Source organism: Armigeres subalbatus, chromosome 3, assembly GCF_024139115.2.
Source record: "Armigeres subalbatus isolate Guangzhou_Male chromosome 3, GZ_Asu_2, whole genome shotgun sequence".
Taxonomy (NCBI): Eukaryota; Metazoa; Arthropoda; class Insecta; order Diptera; family Culicidae; genus Armigeres; species Armigeres subalbatus.
In genome coordinates this window covers 8,274,836-8,289,364 of record NC_085141.1, presented here as the reverse complement: position 1 = coordinate 8,289,364, position 14,529 = coordinate 8,274,836, and the positions used below count along the sequence as shown (strand labels likewise).

General features: G+C 45.6%; 1 protein-coding gene across 1 annotated transcript in view; it reads left to right on the top strand.

Annotated features, from left to right (window-relative positions):
* Positions 1-5,679: 5,679 nt before the first annotated feature.
* LOC134221449 (uncharacterized) overlaps positions 5,680-14,529 on the top strand; it is a 33,344-nt gene continuing 24,494 nt past the window's right edge. The window contains exons 1-2 of the mRNA XM_062700638.1: positions 5,680-5,823; positions 6,078-8,205. Of these exons, the coding sequence (XP_062556622.1) occupies positions 5,680-5,823; positions 6,078-8,205 (2,272 nt within the window). The remainder of the gene's footprint in view (positions 5,824-6,077; positions 8,206-14,529) is intronic.

Genomic DNA, 14,529 nt, shown 5'->3' with positions numbered 1-14,529 from the left:
TTTTTTCAGCATATATTGTTATTGACAAACGCTCTATATTGTCGAATAGAGCTCCCTATTATTCACCTTACCCACTAACACAAATTTTCATTCTCGAGACATATATGAAGGTAGTATGGGTTCCCTGCATCTTTACTAGTAGATGTTGAACTAACATTCCTTCCCTTCCTTCCGTGATTGTAAGGACGTGGCCAGGTATACAACTGCTACTGTATAGGAACAGGTACTAATCCCAAGTACCAATTTGCGACAATATACAGTAGATTGCTCAATTGAGCATTGTATAGCCACCCACGATTTGTACAATCACATATGCTATGCTATGCTCCCTTACCTTGCTAAGTTAACGTTAAAAAAATTTCCATGTTCCAATTCGTTTTCTTTGTTTTATGCCTAATGTCACTGCCGTTAAATCAGGGGCAGCAGGGACTATGTCCAAGGGCTTGAGGACCCCTCCCCATGGCCACTGCGAGTTATGGGGCCTGTCTAGGATGTGGTGGGGTTTGACAGTAGGCTCTGTAAAACCTCTACAAAAAGCTGCATGTGTCCATAAGCAGGCCCTATCAAACCCAGTCAACAACACATGAACGTATATGGTGTCGTGTAGGATGCTGAAGTGCAGGCGATAGAGGTACTTCTCCACACAACATGTATGTCTCCAATTTAGCATCTTGTATTGCACCATGTGCGATTTTATGTTGACTGGGAAGCGACCGTGTGCCGCTCAAAGCGCACAAGCCCAACACGAGGATTAATACCAGTTAGATCCTGATTACGGTATACTGGTCACGGCAAGCGACACACACGCGCGCGAAAGTAATGCAAAATAAACGACATGTAAAATAAACTTAAATTTAACGTAATAAATGGAGATAAAATAAGGGTTGCTGAATGACATTAACTTTCCGATTACTATCAATGTGGTTGAACAGCCGTGAATATTACTTTATTTTCAATTTTAATCCTTTTTCTTTTTTACCTTCCTTACATTAAAGAAATGATGACGCGGGCGCCTAATCCGAAATTCAAATAAACAATCGCTCACTTTGAGTGATTGATTGTTTATTCTCGCGAAGAATGAACAAGTGAACAAATGAAGGAAATGTCAACACTGCTCCAATCAAGTCCTATTTAGCTTAAAGGGGCTGCTGTCTTAGATATTCCGGGGAATAGCAGTTCTTATTTAACCGCTGGATATCAGAACAGACATTGCTAGAGCCGCACCTTTTTAGTGAATAGACGTTTGATTAGTCGGGTCGGATTTGTTTAGGGCGCACCCCACACCAGGACTGGCCTAGTTCGCTTTGAGCGGCCATGGTCGCTTTGGTAATGCCTTGCGGATATATGCAGCTTTTACAGAAGTTCAACCGATCCCATTGTCAAGTCCCTCCACATCTTAGGCAGGTATCCCGGGTAGCAGGGACTATGTCCATGGGCTTGACGATTCCTCTCCAGGCCAACTGCTGGGGTTTGACTGTGAGCTCTGTTAAACTTCTATAAAAAGCTGCATGTATCCGCAAGCAAGGTTCGCAAAAGCGACCATGTGTCGCTCAAAGCGCACAAGCCCAAGTTCTGGTGTTAGGAGGCACACTAAACAGACCAGACACAACAGCAACAGCCGCGTTATCGAAACTCCCTCAGGCTAGCCGAGATCAACAGCATCAGATGGAGAACCCGAGAGAGACATGTGAACGGCGATTAAATGGATGGATTACCTATCGTAGATTACAACGTGAGAAGGAGATTTGAGCTAGGCGGCCACTGGTTGACCGATGACAATTATTTTGTGATTTATATAGTCAGTTGGTTTCGGTCGTCCTCGCAGACAGATGGGCTCTCATCGAAGAAATTATTAATTTGTTTAGTGTTAAGTTGTTTGTGTTTAGTATTAAACGTATAGTAACCAATAAAAGTGTTCAATTAATAATTGTAATTGTACCATAATGCGAGTGTTGTGCAAAGGGAACCAAATGAAGGAAACTACCAGCCGTTGAGAGAACTTTCCAACCCACTAAACACCAAGGATTCTAACGAATTAAGCCCCGGTCCCAAAATTGCGAAGAAGTCTGAGGAAGGTCAAGTCTGCTGCTAATATAGAAGGAGGTAAATCTACTATTAGACATTTGGTCCCAACGAACCGGATCAAGGAAGCAGTTGGAGGAAATAGTCACACCGAAACCAACAATGTGATCTCGAACGGAATCGCCATTCCGTTGTAAGGTACAATTGGTACACCGCCATCACAACAAGGACACAATTGACTTTCGCCATTGTCAATCCAAGCAACTTTGGAGGATCGCCATCGCAACCCGGTGGATGATTGAATAATGAGCTCGAAGGATAATCAGGACGATTGGATAATTGGTGTGAATTTCGATTATCATTGCATGCAGTGTTTGGGACATTATCTCTGACTTCGCTGGAGAACCGAATTAGCAGAAATATCTGCTTGTACAGGTTAATATTTAAAATTCGGTGTATGTCTAGCCGAAGCATTGATCTACTGCATTCTAACACCAACCTTTCGAACGCATGGTATCGTTGCATGAGACGGAGCTTCTACTGTGTCATCCATATTCCGAGGATTAATAATTGCATAATTGCTTGAACGGACGGTTCAGCAAGACATCGTATATGCATCCGAACCATTTGCAACCGAACGATTTCTCCTGGTGGATGATACTTGTGGACGGTTATAGAAGAGGAAGCGCCCTATTCCTCCCTCCCGGGTGAGTGAAAATTAAACGTAGGGTAAGACGGTATAATATGCCCCCCCTAAGGCAACTCCTTGATAACTTTTTACTTTTCAACGCAATTTATGCAAACTTTGTGTTATTTGGTAGTCCAGAAAGTCGCAAATGCATTGCCCATGGGTAGTCATGTAAAAATATTACAGATAACACGTAATAAAGCTTTTTTGAAAAGTCGCGAAAAAATGGATTTTAACAAGTGCCTGGGCAATACGCCCCACCTTAGCCAAAGAAGTTTCATAGCCCTTCATTAGTATTTTATCAATCCCATAATAAAAAGGTTACAAATCCTTATGTACTTGACATTAAAAAACCAACATAGGTCCATTTAAGCAGGTGTGAATTACATTTCAATATTTCCCATACAATTCAGGAGCAACTGCTGCAGGCTCGCTGCGCTTGTGTCCAGTTGGTAAGGGCATATCGTCCTGCCTACACTGGGGCGTTTTGGCCGGTGTAACATGTTTTCGAAAATCGTTAAATTTTTGAAGATGGAAGCAATTTTATATCATATTAACCACTGAGAAAAGTAATTTTGTTGCCCAACTGAGTGTTCCAGTGCAAATTTTGCGGACAATATGCTAGCGTCGCTCCAGAATGTTGAGCAAACAAACATAAAAAGTTACATCAAAACTGTAACTTTTTGTATTTTGCTATTATTTTCATTGTGTAATACAAAAATACTTCCACATTCACATAGTATGATGGGTTTACAAATACTTATAGGTACCAACTGATTTTGACCCTTAATTAGTTATAGTTTTCTAGAAATCAAAGGGGGGCGTTTTGGCCAGGTGGGGCGCATTATACCGTCTTACCCTATATGTCACTGCCAAGCTAGGCACAGCAGAAATACACTTTTTAAATGAAATTCCTGTAAAACCTCTTCTTTAACACCACGCAATCCCTGCATTGGAACTGCTCGTTAGAGCAAGTCTGCTGCAAACCCAAGTTGCATTCTCGACTGGTTTGATTTACTGAATGGTGGAGCTGTAAGTCCTCCAGGTTAGTTGCACGGTATATGTCCTACCGAAGCAAACGTTACGATTACTACATACCGATTATTTCTCTTCGACCTACAACCTGCACACACTTTGAGCAAATTGGATATTCGTGGTGATTTGGATTTGTTTCGGCATAGTTGCATCGGTACTGCTGATGGTACCTCCAGGTAGGCTGCCACAGTATATGCCTTGCCGAGGCATACATTTTTGAATATTACACCCCGGTATTTCCTCTTCTTGAATTACAAATCCAAATGTGAGTGAACCCAATTGAGGCAAGATTGATGTGACGTCACCGGACCTTTGCTACTTTGGTTCGATTCGGAATTAGATAAGAACAGCTACCTGTTCTTCCAGGTTAGTGAAAGCGAGCAGTATATGTTCGCCGAAGCAAGGATACTCGCTTTCTTTACCGATTGTTCGACGACACATCATCATGCCCATCACTCGGAAAGCATTATCGTCTTTGATGCAGCTGAAGGTTCAGCTGGAAGACCTGCGATCTTCATTTGACGATATCTATGGTTTCATTCAGAAGTTTTCTGATGCGACCACTGCTACCCAGGTAGACGTTCGGCTGGAGCAAATCGACGATTTGTGGGAGAGATTTAGCGAGAACTTGGTCGAGCTACGATCTCATGAAGAGTTTGAGGACGAAGAGAATCAGCTTGGGAAGTTGCGCAAGCAGATGAGTGATCGATATTATGAAGCTAAAACGTTTTTGTTGGACAAAAGCAAAGCCCTTCATGCCCCTCCGGCCGTGGATCAGTCTCTTCTCGAACAACCGGCAGCAAATGTTGTTGATCATGTCAGGTTACCACAAATTCATCTTCAAACGTTCAGTGGTGACATCGATGAGTGGTTGAGCTTCCGAGAATTGTTCACGTCGCTCATCCACTGGAGAACCGATTTGCCGGAAGTGGAGAAGCTTCATTATTTGAAGGGGTGCCTTCAGGGTGAGCCGAAAAGCCTAATCGATCCCCTGAAGATTACCAAGGCAAATTACCATATAGCTTGGGAAACGCTGATGAAAAGATACAACAACAACAAGCTATTGAAGAAGAAGCAGGTGCAATCATTCTTCATGCTACCGACTTTGGGCAGAGAATCTGTTGTTGATCTGCGTTCTCTGGTAGAGGGTTTTGAGCGAATCGTCCAAACATTAGATCAAGTTGTGGAACCTGTCGATTACAAGGATCTTTTGTTGGTGAATTTCCTCACAATGCGATTGGACCCGTCTACTCGTCGAGCATGGGAGGAATGCTCAGCCTCCAAGGAAAAGGACTCACTGGCAGACCTCATCGAATTCCTGCGCCAGCGAATCCAAGTTTTGGAATGCTTTCCGTCTAGGCAGGCGGATTCCAAGGTTACCCACCCACAACAAACAACGACAAAATCAAGAGTTTCAACAACCAAGGCCAGTTATAACTCGGTTGAAGCATCATCAGGAAGATGTGTGGCTTGCAATCTATTTCAATGTTCCGCATTCCAAAAACTTTCTGTGGCGGACAAGGATGCTATGTTGAAATCCCATGGGCTTTGCCGGAATTGTTTCCGGCCGGGGCATCAGGCAAAGGATTGCCTATCAAAATTCCGCTGCCGGATCTGTAGAAGACGTCACCACACCCTGGTTTGTTTCAAATCGGAGAAGGGTAATACTGCATCGGTCGCAGAGGCTGCTGGGGGTAGCAGCTTCAAACTCCAAGGATTATCAGGTTTCATCAGGTTCCAGTTCTATTCAAGTGGTGAATATGGCAGCAACAGACGTTTCGGTGAGCGGTGCGGCAAATCAAGTTACGTCGCAGGTTTTGTTAGCGACAGCGGTGGTCATCGTCGAGGATGACGTTGGCGTAAAGTACCACGCTCGTGCTCTTCTTGATTCGGGTTCAGAGAGCAACTTCGTTTCGGAACGCTTGGTACAAAGGATGAAGGTGATCAGAAAGAAGATCGACGTTTCAGTCCTGGGCATAGGACAAGGGGCCACCAAGGTCAAACACATGGTTCAAGCAGCCATTCGTTCGCGGATTTCGGACTTCTCGCGAGACATGAGGTTCTTGGTATTACCCAAGGTAACCGCAAACCTACCTACAACTTCAATCAATACGAAACGTTGAGTCCTACCAAAAGGGATTGAGCTTGCGGATCCAGCATTCTTCACGTCTAAGGAAGTCGACATCGTGTTAGGTATCGAGGCCTTCTTTGAATTCTTCGAGTCAGGACGAAGGATCACAATCGGTAAAAACTTACCAAGCCTTACGGACTCAGTGTTTGCTGGGTAGTTTGTGGTGGGTGCTCAATTCCTAGCGAATCCCTCCAAATCAAGTGCCACTTCTCAACATCCAAGGATCTGGAAACGTTGATGGCGCGATTCTGGTCCTGCGAGGAGGTGGAATTTTCGGATACCTGTTCGCTAGAGGAGAAGAAGTGTGAAGAAATTTTCCAGCGTGGAGTTCAGAGAAATACAGAGGGTCGTTACATTGTTCCATTACCTAAAAACGAGGACGTTCTTCCAAACCTGGGCGAGTCTAAGGATATCGCATTCCGACGTCTTCTTGGCACGGAAAGAAGACTGGCGAGGGACGCTCACTTGCGGGAGCAATACATTGCCTTCATGGACGACTACCTGAAATTGGGACACATGCGCAAGGTTGAGGAAGCTACAGAGGACAAGATTAAAAGATGTTTTCTACCGCATCATCCGGTGGTCAAGGAGGCCAGTACCACCACCAAGGTCAGGGTGGTCTTCGATGCTTCTTGCGAAACGTCATCTGGAGTGTCCTTAAATGATGTACTTCTGGTAGGGCCAGTTGTACAGGAGGATTTGAGATCAATTATTCTACGCAGCCGAACAAAGCAGGTGCTCCTCGTGTCGGACGTGGAGAAGATGTTTCGGCAGATCCTCGCTCGGCCAACGGATCGACCACTCCAATCTATACTATTCCGGTTTGCTCCGGAGGAGGAAGTTGCAGTGTACGAACTCAACACAGTTACATACGGAACCAAACCCGCACCATTTTTAGCCACCCGAACCCTCCAACAGTTGGCTGCTGACGAAGCCGATCGTTTCCCGCTCGCGGCAAGAGCAATTCGTGAAGATGTTTATATGGACGACGTCATCACCGGTACGGACGAGGTTGAACTAGCCGTCAGTACTAGGAATCAACTGACTGAAATGATGCAGTGCGGTGGGTTTAAACTACGGAAGTGGGCTTGTAATGTCCCAGAAGTTCTTGATGGTGTACCCGAAGAAAACCTGGCAATACGAGATCCCATAGGAATTATTCTGGATCCTGAGATTGTCAAAACTCTAGGACTAACGTGGATACCCTATACTGATACTCTCCGTTTCCAGTTTGCTGTCCCACCGATTGAACCAGGAGTTCCTTTAACGAAACGTCAAATACTCTCACAGATCGCAACATTATTCGATCCACTTGGCTTGATTGGGGCCACGACTTCATCAGTTAAAATTTTCATGCAGCAACTCTGGATTTCTGGTAATCGGTTAGACTGGGATCAGCCCGTACCTTCAATGGTGGGTGAGAATTGGAGAAAATTCCACAAAGAACTCCCGTTTCTGAATGAAATTCGTATCGATCGGTGTGTTATCTTACCCAGAGCAGTTTTGGTGGAACTACACTGTTTTTCGGATGCTTCGTGCAAAGCGTATGGCGGCTGCGTTTACTTACGAAGTCAAGACTCCAACGGAAAGATTATGGTACGACTCTTGTCGTCCCGATCTAAAGTGGCTCCACTACGCTGCCAATCTATCCCACGGTTAGAGCTCTGTGGTGCCGTTCTGTTGTCGCAGCTATACGGAAAAGTGAAGGAATCTACTAAATTGACAGTCCAAACCTTTTTCTGGACGGATTCAACTTGCGTGTTGCGTTGGGTCGAATCACCGCCAACAACGTGGACTACATTTGTTGCCAATAGAGTGGCGAAAATTCAAACGCTCACGGAGGGTTGGAATTGGCGACACGTTCCTGGTACGGACAACCCAGCAGATCTGATATCACGTGGAATGCTGCCCGAAGACATCGTTCATAACGCACTTTGGTGGGAAGGTCCCGGTTGGCTGAAGGAAGCACCCGAATTATGGCCTGGAGGCATCGAGTCTGATGAAGAAGCAGGAGAAGAAGAAAGACGCCGCACAGTAGTGGCATGTACTGTATCTCCCACGGCAGAATTTAACGAGATGTACATCGGCAAGTTCGGGTCATATTCTGATTTGATACGACGCACAGCCTACTGGCTACGACTCGCTCTGCTCGCTCGCTCTGCTAATGGATTGCCAACTACTGTAGAGTTGCAGAAAGCTGAAAACGTAATACTCCGGAGCGTACAGAAGGAAGTTTTTGCCGACGAAATAAGGGCATTATCGCGAGAAGAGTTTGTGTCCACCATTGAGATGGTTTCATCCGTTCATCTGCAAGGAAGGACTCATCAGAGTAGGAGGACGGCTGAATAATTGCGAAGAAGTCTGAGGAAGGTCAAGTCTGCTGCTAATATCGAAGGAGGTAAATCTACTATTAGACATGCATGTTGTAAAATGGCTATTACGTCACTTTTCCAGATTACGGCAGAACAGTTCTGCATCGGCATGTGCAGTCCATACTAACACCTATACGCTCACTCTTCTGCCATGCCTAGTGGTGGCGACTGCGGTTGCCATCCTCTGCGACACTTTTACCTCGACATGTGCAAACCTCTCATTCACTTCGCCGCGCTCAGCCTGTTTTTGCTCCAACCAATCACAAGTTAGTCATGCTTGTCGACTGCTGCTCGGCGCCCAAGATTATCTGCAAACTGCAGGCAATCTGAGTGGTTGCAGTCGAAACTGCGTTCCACTTCTCCATTGCTTGGCACATCCTCTGGATAAGGGTATCCGGGGTTGTGTCCCGACCACAAACGTCTAGCATAGCTCTTCTTTCGACGTCGAAACGAGGACATACGAACTCAAACTCCGCTTTGATGCGATCGCGACTTCACCCACGTGAATCACTGCATGTTGAACCGACTTGCGGTTGTTGACGATAACCACCTCCATCTTATGTTGAGTGAGCTGCAGGCCTCTAGCGCTCATCCAATCCTCCACCGTGCTGATCGCGTGTGCTGCGGTAAGTTCTACCTCGGGAATTGACTCCTCGTAGACCTCCAAGGTTACGTCATCTGCGAAGCCGACGATCTTAACACCAGGAGGGAACTTTAGCTTCAGAACCCCATCATACTTAAGGTTCCATAGTACCGGGCCCAGTATTGAACCTTGCGGATCTCCTGCGGTAATAGGTACGCTTCTCTGATCGGCATCGGTGTCGTATAATAGTACACGGTTCTGGAAATAGCTTTCCAAAATCTGGTACAGGCCCACCGGCAGGCTAAGCCGGTGTAACGAGAGTGCAATGGCATCGCAACGTATCAGTATCGAATACATCGCCTTTTCTGTTGGATCGCTATCTCGGCGGTCTTTACCACCGAGTTAATAGCGTCCAACGTGGACTTACCTTTGCGAAAACCGAACTGATTTCTTGACATGCCGTTCGTACCCTCTGAGTACGGGGTCAGCCTGTTGAGGATGATCTTCTCTAGCAAACTTGCCCGTCGTGTCTATAAGACAGATTGGTCTATGCGCCGATGGGTCGCCCGGCGGCTTCCCGGCCTTCGGCAACAATACCAGTTTCTGTCTTTTCCATCTTTCGGGGAATCTACACTCATCTAGGCATCTTTGCATAGCTAGCATGAACATGTTCGGGTTCGCTATGATTGCTGCCTTGAGAGCGCTGTTCGGAACTCCATCAGGCCCTGGAGCTTTGTGCGTTACCAGGAATTTGGCCACCGCGAGTAACTCTTCGTTCGTCACGGAGCCACCATTTCAGCCGCACCCATATTGCCTTGCGGTGCAGGAGGCCAGGGACTTGTGGCTCGGGACGGGAATAGTACTTCGATAATCCTCGCCAACCTATCCGGGGACCGTTTAGGGGTTGAAGAGCTCCTTTTGGTCTTGGCCATCACTATCCTGTAGGCGTCACCCCACGGATTCGCGTTGGCTCCTTCGCATAGGTTGTCGAAACACGCTCTCTTACTGCTCTTGAGGGCCTTGTTAAAGGCCAGTTTCGAAACACTTCACGGCGGTCCGCTCTTTCATCCTCGATGCGGGCACGTTGCATCCTTCGTCTAGCCTTCAGGCAGGTTGATCGAAGGGCCGCAATCTCGGGACTCCACTAGTATACCGGGCGTCTGCCATTTCTCGGTAGAGCTTTGTGGCGTCACACGCGGGTGATAGGACAGCTACCAACGTATCCCCGCTTAGACCATCAGTGTTGGCTTCCAGTCCCAGGGCCGCGGTAAAAACTTCGCTGTGCCCTTGTCCCCTTCCTCACCACAACGACGACACATGTTGCTACGGTCTGGGCCCTTACAGTTGTAGGACTTGTGTTCCAACTCTTAGCACCGATAGCACCTGTCCACTGAAGGCCGCTGGAGTTTGCTCACTGGGCATACTGACCAGCCGATCTTCAACTTCCCTCACTCCATTACTTTTTTGGCTTCCGCAACCGGTAACCTAAGGTAGGCTACCTGTGTACCAAAGGCACCGCCTCTTAGGTGTACAGAGGTCTTATCGACCTTTGTATCACACTGGTCTCTGACGGCAGAGACGACGTCGTCCGCGTTCGTGACCTCGTCCAGTTGCTTGCACTGGAGGAACACTTCCGCCCCAACGACCTCATCTCGGCGTCGTCACCCAGAACCCCTTGGGCCAGCTTCCTGTATTCAGTCCCACTAGCCTGCGCTCCGCGTTTCAGACCAAGATCTTTTCTAGACCAGTATTTGAAAAGGGCGTAACAGCCAAAATTTATTCCTTCTGATTCTTCGTCTACACATATAGCTATATTTGTAGACGAAGAATCAGAAGGACTAAATTTTGTCTGTAACGCCCTTTTCAAATTTTGGTCTAGATTTCACCGGTCTTGGTGCGTCTGACGCTTCGCACGTCCTGACCCAGCGCCGAAAGCTTTCGATCGCCAGCATCGATTTAAGGACTTCAGTGACAGGCAAATTAAAGGGAAAAACGCCCAAAATGCTGAGCATCACTGCCTTAGATTATCACGAAATTAAAAAATGTGTTCGAAAGAAGAGTATAGTTTATATAGGTGGTGGCTGGCCCAATTATTACTTCCGGTCTTTTACTATACTTAGTATAGTAATAGTCAAGCATTCGTTCTACATATTACTAATATGGGGTAAGCGTGGTGAATTGTTATAGAATTTAAAAAGAAAACGAATGCTAAGACCAAGTGCCACTGGATGACTCCAAACGGGCCGGTATAATGTGGGCTAGTCAGGGTTTAACTAAATTAGCTAATAGTATAACTTATTTTGCCACGCACCAATTTCAGTATAATTTGTTTCTACGAATCAAATTCCTAGAAGTTAGGTTTTCAGCATTACTTAGCGCAAGAGAGGGTTTAAACTCTGCGTTAAACTGAATTTTATTCGCCGATTCGGGGCGTTATCATGAGTGATCAGCACTCATGGAACACATTGTTTAACGCGAATGTCAGCCGGGTTCGATCAAAAGTGTAAGATTTAGTGTAATTAGTTTAATTATTTTTATTTTTAGGCATCAAACGTTAGGAGCATGTTTTCAGCGTCGCACAGCCCAGGAGAGGGTGTAAGCTCACAACGGTATAATGTAGGCCGTCCTCGATTGGGGTCCTGTGGGTCGCATGTAGTGGCTGTGCTCGGGGCAGTTATGTGTTGAAAGCAGTTTCGGGCCAGTTAGGAATGAGTTTTAATATAAACAGATGTAGGATTGAACAAAGTTATAACCTTTCAGGTTCATATTGTGGAGACTATTGACAGCCAAAGCGTTGAGGATAAGCTTTTAGTTAGCAACTGAATTAATTTATCCGATTTGGAATCCTAGATTGAATAGTAGGTATATATGGACAATAATAGAAACTATATACAGTTATCATTTTATTAAGTATTGAGGATATATTTTGGTTAAGTTGAGTATCAGATGGGCATGTGTGTTATCCAATAATAAGACAGAATTATTAGAACTGTATTTTTGTCTTTGTAGTAAGATTAATTACTTACTAATGTTTTGCGGGCCGGCGAGTGAAAGCGGCCCAATTCTTTTATCTACCTCTTTCCAGACGACCAGTGATGAAGAAAATCTTATTGTTCCGGTATCAGCAGTGGTATTCATATTCATAACAACCACCGTCAATACAGGAAGTCTGTGTTCACAACGTGATTACTTCAAGGACAATCCCAACATCTTCTGTGAATTGCAGATAAGTATTGCGTTTATATTTTAATTGCACTGAGCTCGTTCTAATCTGATCGATGAATGAATTTACTTGTCACTAATCAATATCATTAGTAAATTTAAATATTCCCGTAGATTAGAAAAGCAAGTGCATATATTTCTATTTTATGGCAACATATCACAACGAAACGGACCCTTGGGAGCCTTAAGTAAGATCTCGGTCCGGTTGCATCTAAGGAGATCTTAGTGCAGTGCACACCGGACGTGTTGCCCAGTAGACGTATCGCTCAGTGGTATTTAAATACAACGCAGATAGGCTATGGTCAGAGGGTGCGTTGATATTACAAGATTACAAGATTACAAGAAAGAAGAGTATAGTTTATATAGAGAAAAGAAAAAAGGGTGTGTTATAGTATTGTATAGAGTATATACATATTCATTTTTAATCATTCAATTTAATTCAAATGCTCATGCTATTATGCATGATACTGCCATCCGTCTTTTTATTTCATCTTTTCAGAAATCATCTGTCTATTTTTCGATCTATTTTTCGATCTTTGAACCAGAATGAAATATGTATACTCTGAAGATAGCATAAATCTAAAACTAGCTAGTGTTGAAGTAAGATCCTCCATCATCCAGGACATACGAATGGAAACTTGGTGAGAGAATTCCATTATATATATTTAGCAAATTATATTGAAACTATATGATTATATACCATAAACCAAAAAAAAAACAAAACAACCATCAGGGCACCCGATTGAAGCGATTTGGATAGGAAGAGTGGAATCGCCAACTTCCTATTGTTAACATCTCGTGGATAAAGGGCGGGCTCTTCTCCCCATCTATTGGGTCAATCTGGGAAACGAGGGCAAGATTATAATATTGGAGATTCTCTATAATCCTCCCGTGGATTCGCATAAGTGTCTCTGCTTATGGAACCACCCCACCCATTTTTGGCCCTTCATACAGGAGTCTGATGAAATACAAACAGTAGTATAATCATGATCAAATCATTTGTCAGATATGGCCAGTGCTATCGGCAGGTGCCTTGCTACAATAGATGGTAGTATCATCATCATCATCATCAGCGTACTTTGCCTTATCGATTTTCACCAACAAGGCCTTTCCTCTGTCTTTAGCTTTCTTTGCGGGTCGAGAATCGAGATGCGAGATGCGACTTCCGCTTTGCCCTACTGACCAGCTGCCAGGGATTTTCGGTCCCTTGTGCCGATGGCACAGGCTGGCTGGTACCCTCTTGCGGCCCGGCGACTTGCGCCTGGTTGGTGCCTTTCGCCTTTTTGGGCCGAGAAGTCACCTTCTCGGGTCGACGCCCTTCGGGCTCCTCTGCACCCCGATCTGCTCCGTCCAGACGACGTTTGGCCTTTATGGTCGCACGTCGTTTGGCTTTGCTCTGAGCCGTTTCGGGTTAGGCGCAGTCTTTTCTTCATTGGCCGTCAGGGCGAAATCAATCGCCTCTTGGGCCATGGTCGCTCCTCCAAGGAAGGAGAAGGCATCCGTTTGAGCACCTTTGTCGGCCTTCTCTTTTCCTACCACCCGCCTGATAAACGCATCCTGTTCTTGTCTTGCGACTGGAACAGCCTGGTGGAGCATCCGAAGGTTTTGTTTTAGTTCCTTTCTGATGTTCATGATATCATCCTTATATGATATCATCGAGTTGCTCGGCGTAGTGCATCCCGGGTAGTGGACCGCCGAGCGTGCTGATAGGGCTATACCCTGTCACTGCTGGAGAGACTCCGGTGCTGCTAGTTGCAACCTCCGTCACTCCGCTCTCCGCCTCCCTGGGAGGAGACCTCACCAACCCCCCATTGGCAAAGGGGTCAACCACCTCCATGCTTAACGCATCGTCAAAAGAATTATTTTATTTTGCTTCACTCATTTTAAATGGGTCCCCCTTGTGGCTGTAGTCGCCTTTAATGATCCCATGGTGATCTTTGCATGACTTACATGCCTCGCTGGCATTGATCCTGATGTGCCAATTGGCACTCCTTGGGCTCCTGTGCGATTTGAGTGGCACACGGTTGCTTTGATATGACCTGCTTGCGGGCACATGCAGCTTTTTGTAGAGGTTTAACAAGCCCCACCACGTCCTAGGCAGGCCTCCTAACTTGCAGAGGCCGTGAGGAGGGGTCGTTATGCCCTTGGACATAGTCCCTCCTTTTTTACTTTTTACTTTACTCTTAGCTAGAAAGAGATAAAAGATAGGAAAAATAACACGGTGTGTAGTGCCTCCCCGATTCTCCTTAACAATCGCTAGAGCTGGAAATTGACTTTCATACCGTTTCCATCTTTTCTCCTATACTAACTTCTGCCATAGAAAATAAACTCTCACTTACTTACTTACGGATCCTGTACACCTCCGGTGGTGCAAAGGGCCGACTTGAAAGATCTCCATCCTGAGCGTTGCCCGGCTATCGCTTTAACCTGTTGCCAGGTTAGATTTCGGTCGACTTCTTTTATTTCTTTATTGAGG